The sequence below is a fragment of the Mytilus californianus genome, unplaced genomic scaffold, assembly GCF_021869535.1.
Source record: "Mytilus californianus isolate M0D057914Y unplaced genomic scaffold, xbMytCali1.0.p SCAF_25, whole genome shotgun sequence".
Taxonomy (NCBI): Eukaryota; Metazoa; Mollusca; class Bivalvia; order Mytilida; family Mytilidae; genus Mytilus; species Mytilus californianus.
The window spans coordinates 2,753,024-2,773,311 of NW_026262674.1; the positions used below are offsets into that span (position 1 = coordinate 2,753,024).

The following is a 20,288-nucleotide window of genomic DNA, read 5'->3' on the forward strand; positions in this document are numbered from 1 at the left end:
AATTTCAATGTCTTATAACTTATGCCAAAATAAACAAGTAGTTTTGAAAGATGGAGTTATACATGCAAAATTGAATGTTGAATGTAATTAAATTATCTACATTTAAATTACTTGTTCAAACATACATGTATAGTATATATGTTATTGAGAGTTATTTATTATCATTTGAATTGTTACAAATTAGTATTTTTAAGTGCACACCAAAGTGCTCCTCAGTAAGGAGTTTTATAAATATAACAGGTGAGACAGGAGATGATCATATTTTATATTGATGCAATAATATATTGCAGAAGGTATAAAAAGTTACTTTTTTCTCCATCATTGTCATGATTGTTAAAAATAAATTTGTTGAGTGCTCCTATGTCAGGAGGATTATAAAATACAAGAAGTATTAAAAACAGGAAGTGAATCTTGTTATGTTCAAAGTACAAATTTCTTTGATTCCTCTTTAAATTTCCTACACATGGTTATGAAACAAAACATTTTTTACCAATTAAGTCAAAACTATGTATGCCTTTAAAATTGTTTAAGATTTTATTTTTTATGTTATGCCTACTGAAATAATTTTTTCAGGTGTACATGCTGTACATAAACATTACAAATGGATAACATGTGGACATTTCATTCTGTATTAAATATCTAGTATTTGTTCAATTATCTTAAATCCACTAATTAGTAGTAAACAATCATCAACAAAGGTTATAAAACTGCCAAAGCATTAGGTATTTAACTTAATCCCATTGTCAGTTAATTAGTGTTACACAATCAGGTAACAATTTTACCGGAAACGCCGGTAGGCATGAAATTTGGAAATTTTATTTTTTTGAAAAGGCAGAGGGGTGTATTCTTTTACTTTGGAGGGCAGAAGGGCGGGGGTAAGGGCACCAAGGGCGGGCCGCCCTTCTATTTAGGGCAGGCGGGAACACTGTCCCAATTCTATAGCCGTGGGTATGACGATCATCATATCAGTCAGCTGATTGAATACTAACTTATAAAGAATGTGATAGTTGTGGAAATTGTCTGTATTTAAATGTTTACAGCTAAAGCAGGGCTTCCAAGAAATATTTGAGCCAGCCGGACATTTTATGTCTGATCCCGATTTTAATCCCTTAAGACTTAGTAACAAAAGGCAATTATAGTAATCAGTTGGCCATCATATAACCAACGATTGACATTAAAAAAACGATATTAAACTTTACTTTGATATAAATTCGATGTTCTGACATAAACTGTTAAATTGACTGTGCATCATTCGAAGTGTGCAACATCAGCGTACTAATATCTGCCTTAGACTCTTTATTTGTGCAAAATAATGTTGTCAAAAACTTTACTTTCGTTTTTAAAAAGCACATTTTCCTAATTCCGGATATTGACTTGACAATGGTAAAACATGGACCAGAGATGTATACGTAAAATCCGTGTACGTTTACAAAGCATGATTGAGTTTAAGTAGCTCTTTCCACGTTATTTCTTGAAGAAAATACTCTAAGTGAACGTTAGATAAAGGTATCAATGATAATTTTAACATTTTTGAAGAATTAGGATGCATAATTAAATTTCCCACATGCGCACACATGTAATAGTTCAAACAACGTGGTTCTGACGTTTTTCGTTTAAAACCTTTTTAAATTTTTCATCAAATCATATTTATAACCGTATTTCTGATAATTTCAATCTTTTTGACTAAATTAATTAGATGCAGACCGCTGAAATGTAAGAAAATATAACCTTTGAATAGACCGATTAATGTCTGGTACAAAATAGTTAACCTGTCGCCTGAACAGGTAAATTTTAGCTGTCTGACAACTAATTAACCTTGATTAAAATGAGAAGGTATTAAAGTAGGGGTTGTTTTGATAGTACTTATTCATCATGTCACTTTTATGACCGGAAATGTGTGGTTGTTTAAAGGCAAAGGTCGGGTCAAAAAGACCGCAAAAACTTTTTAAATTATGTTAAAATGTATTGACCGTCTCTTAAGAAAGCCTTGAAAACTAAAAGTAGATGTCCGTTTCATGCTTTTCCCAGACTGACAATGTCCGGTAAATTTATAAATGTCCGGAATATATGGCCGTTTTGGAAGCCATGAGCCAAAGACTGATTTTGTGTATACATTTGAACAAATTTGTTTCATGGTTTGTGGTAAATTCAAAATAGAAAATTATAAAAAAAGAATTTCTATTTCATGTTATCCTATGATAATGTGATATATGCTTACATTATTGTATACAAACCGGAGTTTGTATTAAACACACATTTTATTTTGAATTTTTTTCTCCTTTAAGCACAATGGGTATCCCGATCTGAAACCGCAGAGGGAGCCGAATCCTGAGGAGCAATTAATGGAAATTTTGTAATGGTGGATAAGTAAAATCTGGAATTATGCTCCCTGGAAATCGGATCCAGATTTTACCTATGCACCATTACAAACTTTTCATTAATTGCTCCTCGGGATACCCGGTGTGTTAAATGGTTTGAATGGGCAAGAATTTCTATACTGATTCAAATTGCTTTGAATACATAATAGTGTACATTGTATGACCTTCCAACAAAACACTTTGGCCTTTCAGTTTCCAATTCAACAACACATTGTCTTTTATGGACTGAGCATTATTTGTTGAGATATGTATTCATTATGATCTATAAATTCCAATGACCACTGGGAATAACTGCTCATAACTGATTTAAACATTTTGACAATCATTGACTGTTAGTTACTGTAACATATACTGGCAGATAATGTACCTAGATTTGTCAAAAACTGGATTCAACCATCTCTCGGGGGTTCTCACTAAGCCGAGTCAAAAAGTCCTGGACTTGTGAAAATCTGTCTGGACTCATTATCCAAAGATGCGTGCATCAAGATGGTAAAATGTATCAACTGAGCATATGTATCATCATTTATATCAAAAGTTTAAAAATAATCCCCCTTATTAATCTTCATTTATGGTTAATCCAGACTTTTTACCGGTTCCACTGCAAAGTTTGCCCACGGCTTCCTTTATCAAAATCCTGGATCCGCATCTGTTTCCTTGCTCTTTTTTGTCTGGATACTAATAGTAATAAATTAATTATATAGCAATCAGATTTCATCTTCTCACTGTTGGACTCGCCATGCCCAAATATGACGAGTCCCAGGACTTGCCTTCAAAAATCCTTAGTGACAACCCTGATCTCTATATATATAGGTGATCGTTCCCAGACTGGAGTTATCCTACTACTGGAAGTGTTTAACGACCTTGACTGGCTGTTCAGCCCTCGCACGGTCGGAGGAGTTATCCATGTTGACAGTTTGTAATTTATAGTTAGGAACAGTCCAAGTTAGAGTTTAAGATGAGATTGTCCATTGATAAATACTGATGAGTAATTAGTGTAATACCTGGTATTAGTTAGGTGTAACCAGAGTATAATGTCAGTAGTCAGGTAGTAGTATTGATTGAATAGCATGTCATTTTAATACACAAATATTATCTTAGGCCAAATCACAAAAATTACTGTTTTAAGACATCTTTTTAAGAAAACGTAATTGAAATAAATTGAACTTTTTATGGACTGATTTTGATAAGTCCAGTGATCAGTTTCACAAAAAAAATGTTATGACTTAAGTTGATCGTAAGTCATGAACAATTCAGTATACATTTGAAAAAATTAAGTCGTAAGATTTTTTGTGAAACTGTTTCATGGACTAATCTTAGAGAAAAACCTTTCTCTCCCATTGACATCTACCCATGGCTTTCCTAAGTTCTTAATGAGACATAGAATCCTGTAAGCATGGTAAGAGAGTTAATTTGGTTGCCCAATGCATTGGTGTCATGCAGGAGTGATTGATAATAGGTCAGTAGAACAATAAACACATGTGCTCATGTGAGAAAAAAATAGCAGTAGCAGTTCTATAAAAATGTGTGAGAAACCTGGAGTGTTAAAATGTACATGTAGATTTAGCAGTTGCAAGTCTTTCAGGCAGTACGTTTGTAAATCATGTTAATACAAGTGTGCTGAACTTCCACTCATGTAGCACATGTACAGCTCCTTCCTAATTTTATTCACCACCGCACATTCTGTTGAGTGGGATAGGAACTCACAAACTCAGTGGTAAATATAGAGAGAGGCAGCATTCAGGATTAGGCCTTTATTTTTGTGGAAATTCAGGATTCAGTCTTTATTTTTGTGGGCATTCATGATTTGGTCTTTATTTTTGTAGGAATTCAGGATAAGGCCTTTATTCATTGTGTTATTGTTGTGGAAATTCAGGATTAGGCTTTTATTGTTGTGGGAATTCAGGATTAGGCCATTAATTTTGTGGGAAATCAGGAATAGGCCTTATTTTTCATGGTTTTAGCAGAAATTCAGGATTTACCCTTATCTGGACTCTGAAATTAATGATTAATTTTTCTGGGTCGTGGAAAGAATGCTTTAATTTTTTCGTGAATTCTTGATGACATCCCCTCCTACTGTTCCTCTGTAGAAGAAACACTAAAACCACTTCAAGGTATCCTGTATTTCTGGAAATTATCACATATATATCACATTCAGGATGCGAGATTTTCTCGCTGTGTTGAAGACCCATTGGTGGCCGTCGGCTGTTTTCTGCTCTTTGGTCGGGTTGTTGTCTCTTTGACACATTCCTCATTTCCATTCTCAATTTTATATAAGAGAAAGTAGTAAAAATTATGTTTTTCAATAATTCACCAATAATTTTCTCTCTATTTACAGGTACAGGAGAAAGTGGTAAAAGTACATTTATAAAACAGATGAGAATTATCCACGGAGCAGGTTACTCTGATGATGACAAACGAGGGTTCATTAAAATTGTCTACCAAAATATCTTCATGGCCATGCATGCCATGATCAGGGCTATGGACACGCTCAAAATAGCTTACCACAATCCTGACAATGAGGTAAGGAAAGAGTCTGGATACCTTCATACTATGTCCATGTGGCATAGCTAAATTGGAGGGTAATAATTAGTTGACTTGTTCAACTAAGAATGATTTATCGATGCTGATAATTAACCGTCCAAGAAAAAATACTCTACTAAAGATTTATAGTCGACTTCTTAAATTGATTGAGAATTGTACTTTTTGTACAAATTTTAATATATAAACAAGAGTAACACAAATCATATGATTTTATTTCAAAGAAAAAAAATTTAATTTTTTACCTTAGGCTTATTTTCCTTTTTGTCGTTAATATCTAAAATATAAGACTTTTTCATTTGAACATGTATTTTTAGTTTAGCCAATTTGTTGAGATTTTGCAGTTTTCATGGCACTTCATTATCTATGATTTAAAAAAGGCTTAAATTGTAGTTTTTAGCCACTTTTCTCATGTATTAGGCCTGCTATAACATGTATAAATTTGGGCATTTTCATGCAGTGTTTTTTGTTTAGCAACAATTTGCATGTTTGTGAATTCCAATGTTTGTGTTCAATGTATATGCCATACATATATGTAAATGTCTTGCATGAGGTTTAGGCAAAAAATGATGTGTTTTTAGTTTTTAACCCTGAAAATGAGTAGGGGTTTGTTAGATTTATTTTTAAAGTTCTCTGCCTATTCCGTTTTTATGAAAAGAAGCATTGCATTTGTGTAAATAAGTAGAAAGTTTGGTGACAGGTCAAATAAAAAAAAATGTTTAAATCTTTATTTTGAGATCTTACTGTAATGTTTATCATATGACATGTATGACAATAAGTCTTGGTAAATAAGACAACAAAAGATATACACAGAAAATTACAAAAATATTACCTTATGACTTAAAAGCCACCAACTCTTCTTTTAGTTACATTGTAGCTCTTAGGTCCTTGCTGAACTGGTTGTAGTTGCCATGGTTGTACAACACTTCCTGTACAACAATTCGCTACATTTAATTCCATTTCAAATTGCATTTGCATGATCTTATGTACATAATGGCTATTTAGAAATTGCTTAAGCAAGTACAACATTAAGACAAGTGGGTTATTTTTTCCGGATAAGTAATATATCATGGTCACTTGCTTAAAGTGGAAGTTTTTTGGTGAGTTGTTAAAAAGTTAATGTCGAATCCTGTAAACATGGTAAAAGATAAAAAAAAAGATTTAGTCAAAGTTTAGAATTGGAACAGAATGTCCATTTATTATTGACCATGTAAATCAAGGGTCAACTTAAGTAATGGTCCAGTTACTAAAAGCACAACAGTTTTTGTCCTGATTCTATGTGATGTTTACTTGGTAGATTTGGCTGCTTTAAGATACTTTAACAGCATGTATACATTAAGTGGAGATGAAACGATATACCTACATTTTGTACCTGAAGTTTTGTAATATATATATATATAAAATTTAAATCCAAGTCTGTAGATTAGCTGGATATAAGTAAGGGTCAAGGGAAACCACAGCTTAGGTTGAATTTGTTATTTCCAACCCTTGATGGGAGTAGCAGGGATTGGACCAAACTTTTTCTGTATCTAATGGACATGCCATTTCTTTTTTTTAACATGTTCACTGTGAAATTTACACAACACCTTTGAAAAATGAGTCAACTTTTTTGCACTCAATTACTGCAAAATCTTTGTTTTGTTTGAATGGAAAGTCCACCTTAGCCGTAGAAAATCAAAGACAAGCACAACAGCTTACATATATATTGTTAAAAACTAGTATGAAAAATCTTAAATAACTTTCTGAAATGTATCTATGCTTAATTTTTGTGATTAAATCATGGAAATGGCATGTCCACTATATATTGTGTGCACAGGGAACCAGTTTTGGTAACAGTTGGAAACAAACATAAAAGATTTTATTGAAAATGAAATACCAAACAAGTCAAAAGGGTCAGAGAGGACTATTCCATTGAAATAAATGTAGAAGGGAAGTTTGATTTTTGGACATTTGTTGTGGCTCATTTATAACTATGTACATGTATATCCATTGACCTATGCAAAATTACTCTTTTTTTGTTTGTGTTTGGGTGATTTTGGGGAATAGTTCATTCCCTCTCAGTAAAAAGATCCCCCGAATAGATCACGTTTACTTTAGATTTCCAAATGAAATGAAAACGGGAAGTGACAAGTGGATAACAAATTCAGAATGAATCCGGATTCATTTACGGATTAGTTCGTGTTTAAAAAAGGCAGGAAATTATCATTTTTAAATTAAATTTGCTAAATAAGAACTATATTTATAAATTTCGTATTTTACGTTTTAGTGTCTTTAAATTCATAAGAATACTTTCGCGCATGCGCAGTTCATCGTAAAGGAAGCACCTGTTTGACTCGTGAAAACATTTCTGAATGTTATGAATAAAGTTCTATCTTTTTAATCGAAATTGTCGAAAGTTTTTGATTAAAAGTTATATGATGAAAATACGTTCATTTGACGAAACTATGACAAGCGAACTGCAAATTGTGATCGTTTGAGAAATATTGAAATTAAAATGCGAACTGTCAGATGTAAAACTCGAATGACGAAACTACGACAAACGAACTGCAAATTGTGCTCGTTTGATAAATATTGAAATTGAAATGCCGACTGACTGATTTTACTGAGGAAAATAATTATGATGATCAATTATGAGGTTGATAAATAATTAACGGATTAGTAACCCATCCGATGACGATAAGTGGATTATCTGTAATCACAACTTTAACACCTGTTGTAAATGTTAATTAGCTGAGGGTCATAAACTTGTCAGAAACATTAAGACAGGTAGAATTATAGTATTTTCATGCGAAAATATTTTTACTCTTTCCAAATTTAAGTGATGAAATTGATTTGGAATACTTTCGTCATTTTGAAAACCTTTACATAAATGACGAAAATGACGAGCGCTAACAAAATCACTGCCTCTCACATTCATTTTAATGGAATGGAATAATCGTGAGCATTGAATATGTAAATACATTGAACCTGAAGATTGTTATATTTTTATTAAACTATGGTATATCGTTTCTCCTTTAAATGTTTAGTATTTTGTATGATTATGTTTAACAGACACGGTTGTTCCTTGCTGCTGTACCATATTTATTTTGAATAAGCCTCTTAATAGACTTAGTAGACTTTATAGGTATGTAGGATTCTGCAACATGCAGATTATGAACAATGTTGAAGAATTAAATTAAAAGTTGATTATCGAATATCCAATTAAAGAGCAATTTAGCTATATTTTTACCACTCATAGTTCTGCAAGATTGTCACCAATTGATCGACAGAAGTTCACAATGATTTATATCATAATAAGCTATATAACATCTATTAATGCACCATGCAGCATATTAAAATACTATAGAAAATTCCCTTTGACCTTGAAAACCAATTGCAGTTAATACAATCCCAATACTGAGTTCAAAGGTAAACATGGGAAATACATGAAATAGGAATGTAACTTTTATGTTGCAGGTGTTCAAATTAGTGTGGGTCCAAGGTTCTGGACATGTCTTTTCTAGGAGATGACGTTTCATTTTTAAATTACATAAGTCAAGGACCTACCATTCTTTACACTGATGCTTTATACACGACAATTGATTTCATATGGAGGACCTTTCACTCAAATTTCAAATGGTCCTGGATCTTTCATTATTTAAAGCAAATTTGAACCCCTGCCAGTTGTGAAAAATATACACAATGGAAAGTTTTTTAATCTATCAGAAAGACCACAAATTGCTAAAGGTTCATCCACATGCACTAACTATAAGACTAAGGCAATCTGGTTGAAATACAGATCCTATGTACTTGATTCACTGACAATATCTGACATCGCTACTTTATGTTTTAAAGACAATTCAGGGTTTTGTCGTGAGGATGCACACCATAAAAAATTTGGGGCTGAAATTTCTTTAGTTGATTTAAAAGTCATCCGAATAGAAAGTAGAACAGACAACAGAGTGCTGTCCGATCCTTGTAAGTGAAGCTTGGACAGTACACAGGATCTGAATTCAAATCAGATTGTGACTAAGCTTAATGGCTTTATTTATGGTAAATAGGGTATTCAGCAATTGTTTATATGTAACCATGGTAACTTTACTGAGGCACCATTGCAATAATATACATGTTTCTTCTTTTATTCCATTGTTTTAAGAGGACATTGTGCTTTAATTACAGATAAATATGCGTATTATTACAGATAAAAAACTGACACAGGTAACAGGTGTGATTAATATCTGGGCCATTTAACACATTAGGAGGCCTCACTTTCCATCTTCTGGCCAATCTAACACACTTGGCCCTCATGCACTTTATTTATCAGACCGTAGATTTGCTTTTACAGTACACAGGTTTCCTCTTTTAGTACCAGCTGACTACCCTTAGCACCAAACACAGAAAAGACTTCGATTTACACAAAGTTTCCAACAATTTCTGAACTTTTTAAGTCACTTCATGGTCATATACCTCTTCACAAGTTTTTGTGTCTTATACATACATCCTTGACTTTTAAATCTTGGGCCTTGAGATTTCCAGATGAAGGTAAATCCAGAAAAGCTTTTTGCATGCATAAGATTAAGTACATTTTGAATGTACATTTCATTATGAAATCAGCTTGTGAAAATTTGTTAATTTGATGTCATACTGGACACCATTTTGAAAATAATAATGATGTAATTATATAAAGGATTATTATTAGCAGATGGGGCATTCAGTTTTACCTTTTTCCGTATGCCCCAAAATTGGTTTCCATTCTCTAACTTAAGTTTGCCTCGACCAAATGTTACGAAATTTATACACAATGCTTATTACCATAAAACACAGATCAAGTTCGAATTTGGGTGGCGTCACTTTTATAGTTCTCTAGTTATCTCCCTTTATAGCGTTACATGCAAGCGAGGGCATTATCTTTGTCAGATGGACACATTCTTCAATTGTTAAAAACCATAAGTGGAAGGAAAACACTATGACCACAAACAAAAGAAAAAGACAACAAAAACCAGAACAAATCTTGGAGTGAACCCAAGCGCTGTAGTACATGTAGTAGGGTAGCAGATCCCGCTTCTCTATTTAAGCTCTTAACTACAACAATGAAGAATCTTGGTTGCATACCATTGAAAAACAACTTTAGTATAGACATGATCTGAATAAGATATATGAAAATTAAAAAAATATGAAAGTGTCTGAGGCCTTCCTTAAATTTTTGGTCTGTCTTCTTTTCAATATGAAAATAAGGAGAACATATTTTTCTGTTTATACAGTATAAGCTTAAGACTATTTTGTAGATTGTAAGAAGAAAACTTCACATTTCTTTGCCTCATAGAGTTGCTTTTATATTTAACTATTGTTTTCAGCTATTAACAGATTAACACATGTATAATCAATGATAATTCTTTTTTAATTATTAATTATTCAGAACGACACTTGAGCCATAGCGAAAACTTTTGACTCACTCAGTTAAAATATGTAGTTTAACCTTTGACTTTCACTGCACTTTTAGACTTGTACCCTGTCAATTATTTGTCTGGTATCCTGCTGTCCATTATCTATCTGGTACCTTGTCCATTATCTGTCTAGTACCCTGTTTGTTATCTTTCTGGATATTCACCAATTATATCTTCCTTTATTACTTTAAAAAAACAATGCCAAATTTAAGACCTACACTAAGCATTGTCGTCCTAGCTTTTGTTACATGATCTAAGAGAACCAAGTAAGTTTGTAGTATCCGTTTTATCTGTTGACTGCATAAGAAGACTTTGACAAGCAGAATTGAGAAATCGGTTTACCCCTTAAGTCCTAACAAATGGTTTTTTTTTTTTTGGGGGGGGGGGGGGTGGAATTTTGCACTTCAAAATAAAAGGAATTCTTTCTTAATTATTCTTTATAATTAACACATGTATCCTAAAATGGATAGTTACGCAATTAATTCATTGTTAAATTTAAATTTCATGTTTAAACAACAGAATTTCCCATTATGACATAGTTCTTAAGATTCTAAAATGTTGCATTCTGGATATTGTTATGTGGTTTGTTAAAATGCATCACAAGTAAATTTTATTGTAGGTTTTATTGAATCATGTCCGAAGTACGAAAAATGAAGTAGCAGTTCTTAAAAAAGAAATTCAGAATTTTCAATCTCAAGGTTTTGAATTTAGATTATATTCAATGGTCAAAGAAGATTATTTCATTCTAAAATTAAATTGTTGTTAATTTTAACTTCTACATTTAGTTGATAATTTAGAAAAAAACTTTTCCTTTCTGGTCTAAAATGGATATTGTCTCACATACTCCATTTTCATTAGCCTTATTTTAAAAATAAAATCATCAGCAATAACTTTTAAGTGATATATAAATAATTTTTGGCTATGGACCTTTTTAAGCTTAATTAACATGTGAACAAATTTTTTTTGTATTTTAAAATTAACATTTATCAAGTTTAATGCCATAACAAAACACATTAGCTTCTGGACAATTTTTTTTAATTTCCCAATGCTTTTTTTGTAATTAACACTTAATGACACCAACAAAGATGAGTTTTCCTAAAATGGCTGAATCACAAGTGAAAATAAGAGCAATTTGTAATACAACAAAAAATTAAAAGCCTTTACTTTATATTTGTTTTCATAATAAAAAAGGTTTAGTTCTGAAATTGGTATAATGATTTTGTTTTGGTCCACTATCTTAAACATGTATTTATTATAACTGTAACAACTATATTCAGATTTAGCATTTTATATTAAAATTTTAGGTTTTGAATATATCAGGTGAAAGTGAAGATTAACAGGGCCTTATACACTTCAGGTGAATTTGCCTATTCCTTCTGTGCCATTGAGAGTTGGCACATGATGGGCAAGTCTTCTGTTCCTTGTCAGTAAGGGTTTGCACATGCCAACTCCCAATCTAGGAAAATGCTTGTTGGACCAGTAAAATAAAAAAAAAAATTGACCAATTGACCCAAAGAATTGTAATGTAATTATTTATTATCCAGTGAATTTTTTGTTTGGAGCAGTAATTAAATTGTCAACTAGATAGTGAACCTTTACCTTTTCGAACTATTTTGAGATGATTTTGTCAGACAAGGTTTTTTCAGGTTACCATTTTGAAATTGTTTTCTAACCATTTGTCTAACATTATTAAATGTGTTGAGATTCCATTTTTGCATTATTACTCAAACCAGATTTACAAATGTACTTATTTTCATATTGACTTCATTGTCAAGTCTACCTGACATTATCTGATAAGCTTTTGAATGATAGCGATGAAGAGAAAAGTATTTCTGATTAAGATGGAGTTAATCCACTTAATTCTAGTTGATCGTTTTAAGGACAAGAGTTAATTATTATTCAAGCCTAATCTTGGATGGAATGTAATTCCCCAGAGAACATAGACAAAAAACTGCATTGAACCTCCAACAAATTATGGTCACTTCATGTTAGAGATAAAAATGTTATGTATTTTCCCCCTTTTTCTTTGCAGGAGAATGGAAGCATGATCAGACAAGTGGACTATGAGACCGTGACAACATTTGACCAGCAATTCGTTGATGCCATAAAGCTTTTATGGTGTGATAGTGGTATACAAGAGTGCTATGATAGAAGGAGAGAATACCAGCTCACAGACTCAGCCAAGTAGTAAGTAGGGCAGGGATACAGTCCATTAACTTACCGTGACAGGGAGTGATACCTTTTAGAACACCTTACACATGAAATACACAAAAATTGGTTTGTCCAACAAATAAGAATATCTTATAATTTTGAAAATATTACACATGAAAATACACAAAAATTGGTATGTCCAACAAATGATATTGAATCCACAGTAGTGATTTTCTTGATACATAGCACAAAGTTTCATCTGGTTATGTCGTATGATTTGACTCATTTCAATTCCTTGGTTGTCCTACATGTACTTCCTGCTTGCCGAAAAACATGTACATGGGCAGTCTTCACGCTTGGCCACAGGCCCAGCAGCCAAGTCTTGTAAAATTGCTTTATGGCCTGTGAAAATTATCTCTACAGGCCAGCAGAATCTAATTAAAATTTTCCAAAAATTGAGGTCAGGGCTTGTAGATTTAAAAGTTGATCGTGTAGACTGCATGGGATATATCTCATGCACACAATATTCATCACATAGGCAACAACATTGAGTGGATGTATGATTAGTGTGCAATAGTACATCTTGTTCCATCAATCCGCAGCTGGAGTGTCACAACTTCTAGTTGTTTTGATTTGCAAACCATTTCAAGTGGATGGGCCTTGTGGCAAAGCAGTCTAAGTAGTTCAACCTTTGTATCAACTGACTGCCATCATATAGCCAATAGTGCTGAATGTAGTGTTAAATAAACAAACAATCAATCATATCAAGGGGAATTTCTTTTCTCTCATCAAAATGATAAGGCTTACGCTTACAACACATGAGTTTGATAAGTCTTACACTTACAACACATGAGTTTGATAAGTCTTACACTTACAACACTTGTGTTTGATAAGTCTTACACTTACAACACATGAGTTTGATAAGGCTTACACTTACAATGCTTGAGTTTGATAAGTCTTACACATACAATGCCTGAGTTTGATAAGGCTTACACTTACAATGCCTGAGTTTGATAAGTCTTACACATACAATGCCTGAGTTTGATAAGGCTTACACTTACAATGCCTGAGTTTGATGAGGCTTACACATACAACGCCTGAGTTTGATAAGTCTTACACTTATAACGCCTGAGTTTGATAAGGCTTACACATACAACACCTGAGTTTGATAAGTCTTACACATACAACGCCTGAGTATGATAAGGCTTACACATACAACACCTGAGTTTGATAAGGCTAACACATACAAAGCCTGAGTTTGATAAGGCTTACACATACAACGCCTGAGTTTGATGAGGCTTACACATACAACGCCGGAGTTTGATGAGGCTTACACATACAACGCCTGAGTTTGATGAGGCTTACACATACAACGCCTGAGTTTGATAAGGCTTACACATACAACGCCTGAGTTTGATAAGTCTTGCACATACAACGCCTGAGTTTGATCAGGCTTACACTTACAAGGCCTGAGTTTGATCAGGCTTACACATACAACACCTGAGTTTGATCAGGCTTACACATACAACACCTGAGTTTGATCAGGCTTACACATACAACACCTGAGTTTGATAAGTCTTACACATACAACGCCTAAGTTTGATCAAGCTTACACATACAACGCCTGAGTTTGATAAGTCTTACACTTACAACGCCTGAGTTTGATCAGGCTTACACATACAACACCTGAGTTTGATAAGGCTTACACATACAACACCTGAGTTTGATAAGTCTTACACATACAACGCCTAAGTTTGATCAAGCTTACACATACAACGCCTGAGTTTGATAAGTCTTACACTTACAACGCCTGAGTTTGATCAGGCTTACACATACAACACCTGAGTTTGATAAGGCTTACACATACAACACCTGAGTTTGATAAGGCTTACACATACAACACCTGAGTTTAAATTGGATATGTGTAATTTTAGTGGGAAGGCTAAAATGACAAGATCAACCTATACTGTAGTGTGTGTTAAAAGAGAGCCAAAGGATACCAAATGGACATTCAAAGTCGAAAATAAACTGACAATGACATGGCAAAAAATGAAAACAGACAAATGTTTACAAAACACAACATACAAAACTAAAGACTGAGAAACAGGAATCCCTCCTAAAAACCAGGTGTGATCTCAGGTGCTCCGGAAGGGTAAGCAGATCCTGCTTCACATGTTAAACCTGTCGTGTTTCTCATATAAGTACAAACCCAGTGATAAGTCTTAATTCGTTGGGTCACATTTCGGGGGAAAAAGAACCCTTTAAAAGCCAGTGGTTATCTTTGTATGGCAATTATATATATATATACAATTACTTAAACTTTGATTTTTCTATTTCAGTTACTTGGACGATGTAGACAGATTAACTCAACCAAATTATCTACCCACGTTACAAGATATTTTACGTGTCAGAGTTCCCACTACAGGGATTATAGAATACCCTTTTGATCTTGATAGTATCATATTTCGGTAAGTAGGCAGAACGTTATCTGTAAATAGCTGTTTTTATTGGATGTGGTCTGATGAAGCCATTTCTTACTACAAAATGTCCAGTTATAAAGTTTGGCTTGTTCTATGTGGACATTGAAATCATAATAACATCCATCTGGTCAGTGTTGTAGGGAATTCTTATGGCTATTTTTATGCCCTCGCTGGGGCATAAAGTTTCACCCTTGTCCTTCTGTACGTCCATACATCCCAAAGTTGGTTTCTGTTCTCTAACTTTAGTTTGCCTCAACCAAATGTTATGAAACTTATACACAATGCTTATTACCTCAAAATACAGATCAAGTTTGAATTTTGGGGGTGTCACTTTTATTGTTCTAGAGTTATGCCCCTTTACAAATGAACAAATTGCTGAAATTTTCGTTTCCGTTCTCTTAATTTAATTTGCCTCAACCAAATGTTATGAAACTTTTACACAATGCTTATTACCTCAAAATACAGATCAAGTTTGAATTTTGGGGGGTGTCACTTTTCTTGTTCTTAGAGTTATGCCCCTTTACAAATGGACAAATTGCTGAAATTTTTGTTTCCGTTCTCTAACAAGTTTGGCTCAACCAAATTTTATGAAACTTATACACAATACTTATTACCACAAAACTCAGATCAAGTACAAATTTGGGCATCACTTTTACCGTTCTTCAGTTATGTCCCTTTATAACTTTATATGATATGCAAGTGGGGGCATCATCTGTGTCCCATGGACACATTCCCAATTTATTTTATCTGTTTTATGAAAAAAGTATGACAGTTCATATCTGAGAAACGATAGAATAGAAAAATTATTTTCATTTTTGAAATACATATAAATGATCCTTTCATTAGACTTGCTACTAAACTTTTGTTTTGTTTCTACTAAACTGTGACTAAACTCGGCTAAAACCAACTACAAACTTTAGGATGAACGGTGTTAACTTGTACGTCAATTAATCTCTGGTGGAAAGTTGTCTCTTGGCAATCATACCACATCTTCTTATTTTTATGCCAACAGATGTTTAAATTTCCAGTAAGAGTGTTGATGACAAAAAATTGTGTTCATAGAATGGTACTTTAACCAGTGATTTCAGGGCCACCCATATAAAAGAGAGGCAAATGATACCAAAGGGACATTCAAACTCAAAAGTAAAAAATAAACTGACAATGCCATGGTTAAAAAAGAAATAGACCAACAGACAGACAAACAACAGTACACAAAACACAACATAGAAAACTAAAGACTGAGCAACACGAACCCCACCAAAAATGGGTGGTGATCTCAGGTACTCAGATTCTGCTCCACATGTGGCACCTGTCGTATTGCTCATGTTAGTAAAAACCTGGTGAAAAGTCTTATTCAGTATTCTCTTTTGGGGAAAAAAGTATGGCATTGTAGTTATGACAATTAGAACATATCTGTTGTCAACCATTATAAGTTATAATGAAAGAAAAGTTTAACCTTTCTAAAAAGGTACGTATTATAAATTGCGTCATCATAAAGCAATACTTAAAAATTGTGTCTTGAATTTTATTTCTTATCTTCTGTATCTTCTGTATTTTATATGTGCTTATGTCCGGGACATGTTAGTAATTTTGCGTCATTTTAGCAAATAGAATCTTAACCACAAGTAAAAGTTTCAAGATGTCATGAATATTGATGGAAACTAATGGTTTCGCACCGTGATCCGAAGCAAAACAAAAAGACATTGCCAACATTACTTGACCCCAAATCTTTGAAAGCATTTACAGGGTTCACCACAGAATGAAAGCAGCAGCTCCTTTGTCACAATAAAAAAAAACTATATTTTGCAAAACCATGTTACATCATGTTGAAACCAGAATGTGTCCATAGTCCACGAATGCCCCACTCGCACTATCATTTTCTATGTTCAGTGGACCGTGAAATTGGGGTAAAAACTCTAATTTGGCAATAAAATTAGAAAGATCATATCATAGGGAATGTGACAAATTTTTACAATGTTAAGTTTTCCCACATTCACAGAATTACTGAGTTTTTCCTTCTCTGTCTTGAGGCAGTTAAAACCTGTTATTAATGTGAATTAGATGCCCTTACAGTTCAAATGGTTTGAATTTGTTATGAATACAAGAGCAGTACATTGGGAAAAATTTTGATTAAACTTTGTGTTCAAAGAATCATCAATAAAAGTTAAACTGCATGTTCTTCTGAATAATTTATTGCAATTGACAAGAGAAATCTGACTTTTGTCAGATATGTAGGTTGCACTTCTGTAAATATAGACAATGCAATTTCCCATAGGAACTCCCTTTAGGTCTAAAACTGTTATAATTACTATGAAGTTTCCTAAAAAATTATATCCTAGAATGGAAATTTGAAATGCACTACTATTTTATTCAAAGGTCATAACATAGGGCTGTGTGGCATATTTCAACATTTATATGCCCCCAACTTCTGAGAGTTTAAACTTGTACTAAAATTCTGAACTACCCCTCCCTTCACTTTGTGTCTTCCTCAGAATTCAATTTTCGCCGCTACCAAGTGCATTTATACTGGTAACATTCCCAAGTTATGTCTCTATGAGATAAAACATAGAGATTATATCTGGGAACCAGTACATAAACAAAACAAAATATCTATGAATATTATATATCTCCCCAAAAGAGGCGTGGTTTGTGAAACAGCTGTATTTACAAAGTGCAACCTGTAACGTGCATGTAAACCACATGTCATGGATGCCATTTTCCCTTGTTTAAATTGTCTCTAAACTGAAATCTTACTTGTTACATGTTTTATTTCTTTAAATTATGAAATATATGAAGATAACCATGATTGATGTAATTATAATGCATCCACTTAAAGTTTTCTTAAGGTGGTACATAACACTACAGGGAGATAACTCTGTAACAATCAGCTGAGCGTTTTAATCACATTCTATTGTTAAGGAAATATTAAACTTCTCAATGATCAAAATTAGTGTTTGTCAAACTGCTATATATCCAATGAAATTTTTCCGATAAAGTGTGTGGTTCAAGTTTTTTGAAATTTTTATATTTTTGTCAAAGGGTCGAAGTAAATACTTTGTCAAAATTTTATGAAAATTAAACAAGCTAAATTAATTTTAGTCAAGGTGTTTGGTACCACCTTAAGATTCTGTTAATGTTCAGGTCATGGTTCTCAGGCTACATTGTATATGTTATGTAAACAAGGGAAAATGGCATCCATGACATGTGCTTTACATGCACATGTTACATATCTGACAAAAGTCAGATTTCTCCGTTCAAAAGGGATTTATATGTTTATTGCAAGGCATTATTCTAATGGAGGAACATTCAGTTTAAATTATATCTCTTCCCCTGATTCTGTGAACACGAAGAGTTTTATCAAATAAATTCAAACTAGGGATGTCAACGATTAGTCAAGTATCTCTTGGTAGTAAATGTAGTACAGAGTATGGAATACCAAAAATGATACTCGAGTAATTTCATAGCTGACAGTGATATTGTACGCCTCAAATAACCTCAGAAAATTCGGCTTTTCCTCCTAGAGAAAATTCCCAATTACTTAAAAAAAAATGGCATAAAATTCCTCCCAATATTAAAGTTGTACATTTTTCCCAAACGGTGATGGCATCGGTAGTAATGTACGTAAATTTCGTATGTATGTTATTATTTTGATTTTATGAAAGTGCTTTTGAGATCTGTTTTCTGATTAAAATCATCGCAGTGTTTGTAACACAAATGGTTTTTAATGTATTAAGTATCGTCATTTTTTCCATTTCCTTCCCCTCCCCAAAAAGTTTCTTTCCGGTTGAAAATGTCTCACAATTCAAAATATTACGTAAAAAAATTCTTATTCAAAACTTTCCAATTTCCAAAAAAAATGATGCATTTTTCCCCCCAAAAAAGGGTAGAGGTAGTTTTGAAAAAAGACAACGATATCACGGGCTGAAAATTAAAGGTGACACAAGGAAATATGTTATGGTATTCCATGCCTTAAAAAAGGAACTTGAAACATTTTTTCAAGAGATTAGTTTTCAAGTATATTCACTCTGTACAAAATTAACACATATAAAAACTTTTACCCTAGAAAAATATTACCCAAAGGGTCATCTGGACACAAAAATAGATACTGAAATGCACATGTTAACAGTTCATTTGTTTTATAAAGATAATGGATCACGTAGGGAGTTCGTAGTATATAGATATTTATTTTTTATTTTACAGAATGGTTGATGTAGGGGGCCAGAGGTCAGAAAGACGTAAATGGATCCATTGTTTTGAAAATGTAACGTCCATCATGTTCCTAGTCGCCTTAAGTGAATATGACCAAGTCTTAGTTGAATCTGATAATGAAGTAAGTACAATCAGTTAGTTTGGGTCAAAAGGTCATGAAGTAAGTAAAAATTAAACTCATGACAGTCAATAAATGAGTTTATTTGCAATTTGTACATTTTCCATTTGGCCCTAGTGTCTAATAATTTTTGTAGATCAAGGACAAGACATGATATTAAAAAATATTAGGCAATAACATCACGTGAAAATAAAGGAACGTCACATTTACATGTCAATTCATTAGTTAAATGCATGCGACATCAAGATCTAGCAACTATCACAAAAGGTTTTACTGAATACTCCATGTAATTTCATATTCCAAACAAAAAAAACCATATAGCTGAAAAACAAATTTGTCAATAAAAAGAATAATGGCATTTATTATTTTTACACTGACTCTTTCAGCTCAATTATCCGTTGGTCTAAGCAAGTTCTCTTGATATTGTTGCTGATGAAGTCAGTATCAAAAACAAAAAAGCCATTATTCTATATTTCTTGATGGTTGTTTGATAGAAGTTCCTCCTGTTTTTGATTCATGTGGCTCACCAAAACATGTGTAAATCAATTACTTGGGGTCAAAAGGTCTTCATCAACAAGCGTGTCTATATTGAGCTATAAATAGTCTGAATCATAACATAGCAACATTCGCACAGTCCTTAGTTACAGGATTTAAGTGTTTGTTTCCATTTCAGAATCGTATGGAGGAATCTAAAGCATTGTTTAGGACCATTATCACATACCCATGGTTCCAGAACTCCTCAGTAATCCTCTTTCTCAACAAGAAAGATCTCCTAGAAGAGAAAATTATGCTATCACATTTGGTAGATTACTTTCCTGAATTTGATGGTAAGTTTAGATTAGTCCCTGTTCCCACTACATTCCCCCACCTGATTTTGATGGTTGGTTTAGAGTTTAGATCTCCTTTAGTCCCTTTATATTCCCCCCTGAAAGTAATGGTTAAGATTAGTTTTGATTTTTGTTTTTTTAGATATTTCTTGAATTTTCAATCT

At 33.1% G+C, this 20,288-nt stretch overlaps 1 protein-coding gene across 2 annotated transcripts in view; it reads left to right on the forward strand.

Moving 5' to 3' along the window:
* LOC127732537 (guanine nucleotide-binding protein G(q) subunit alpha) overlaps positions 1–20,288 on the forward strand; it is a 39,837-nt gene that overhangs the window by 7,066 nt on the left and 12,483 nt on the right. The window contains exons 2-7 of one of the 2 annotated variants that reach the window (XM_052241586.1): positions 4,714–4,898; positions 9,075–9,113; positions 12,372–12,526; positions 14,830–14,958; positions 19,171–19,300; positions 19,971–20,124. In XM_052241586.1, the coding sequence (XP_052097546.1) occupies positions 4,714–4,898; positions 9,075–9,113; positions 12,372–12,526; positions 14,830–14,958; positions 19,171–19,300; positions 19,971–20,124 (792 nt within the window). The remainder of the gene's footprint in view (positions 1–4,713; positions 4,899–9,074; positions 9,114–12,371; positions 12,527–14,829; positions 14,959–19,170; positions 19,301–19,970; positions 20,125–20,288) is intronic. The other variant, XM_052241587.1, reaches the window with a different exon arrangement.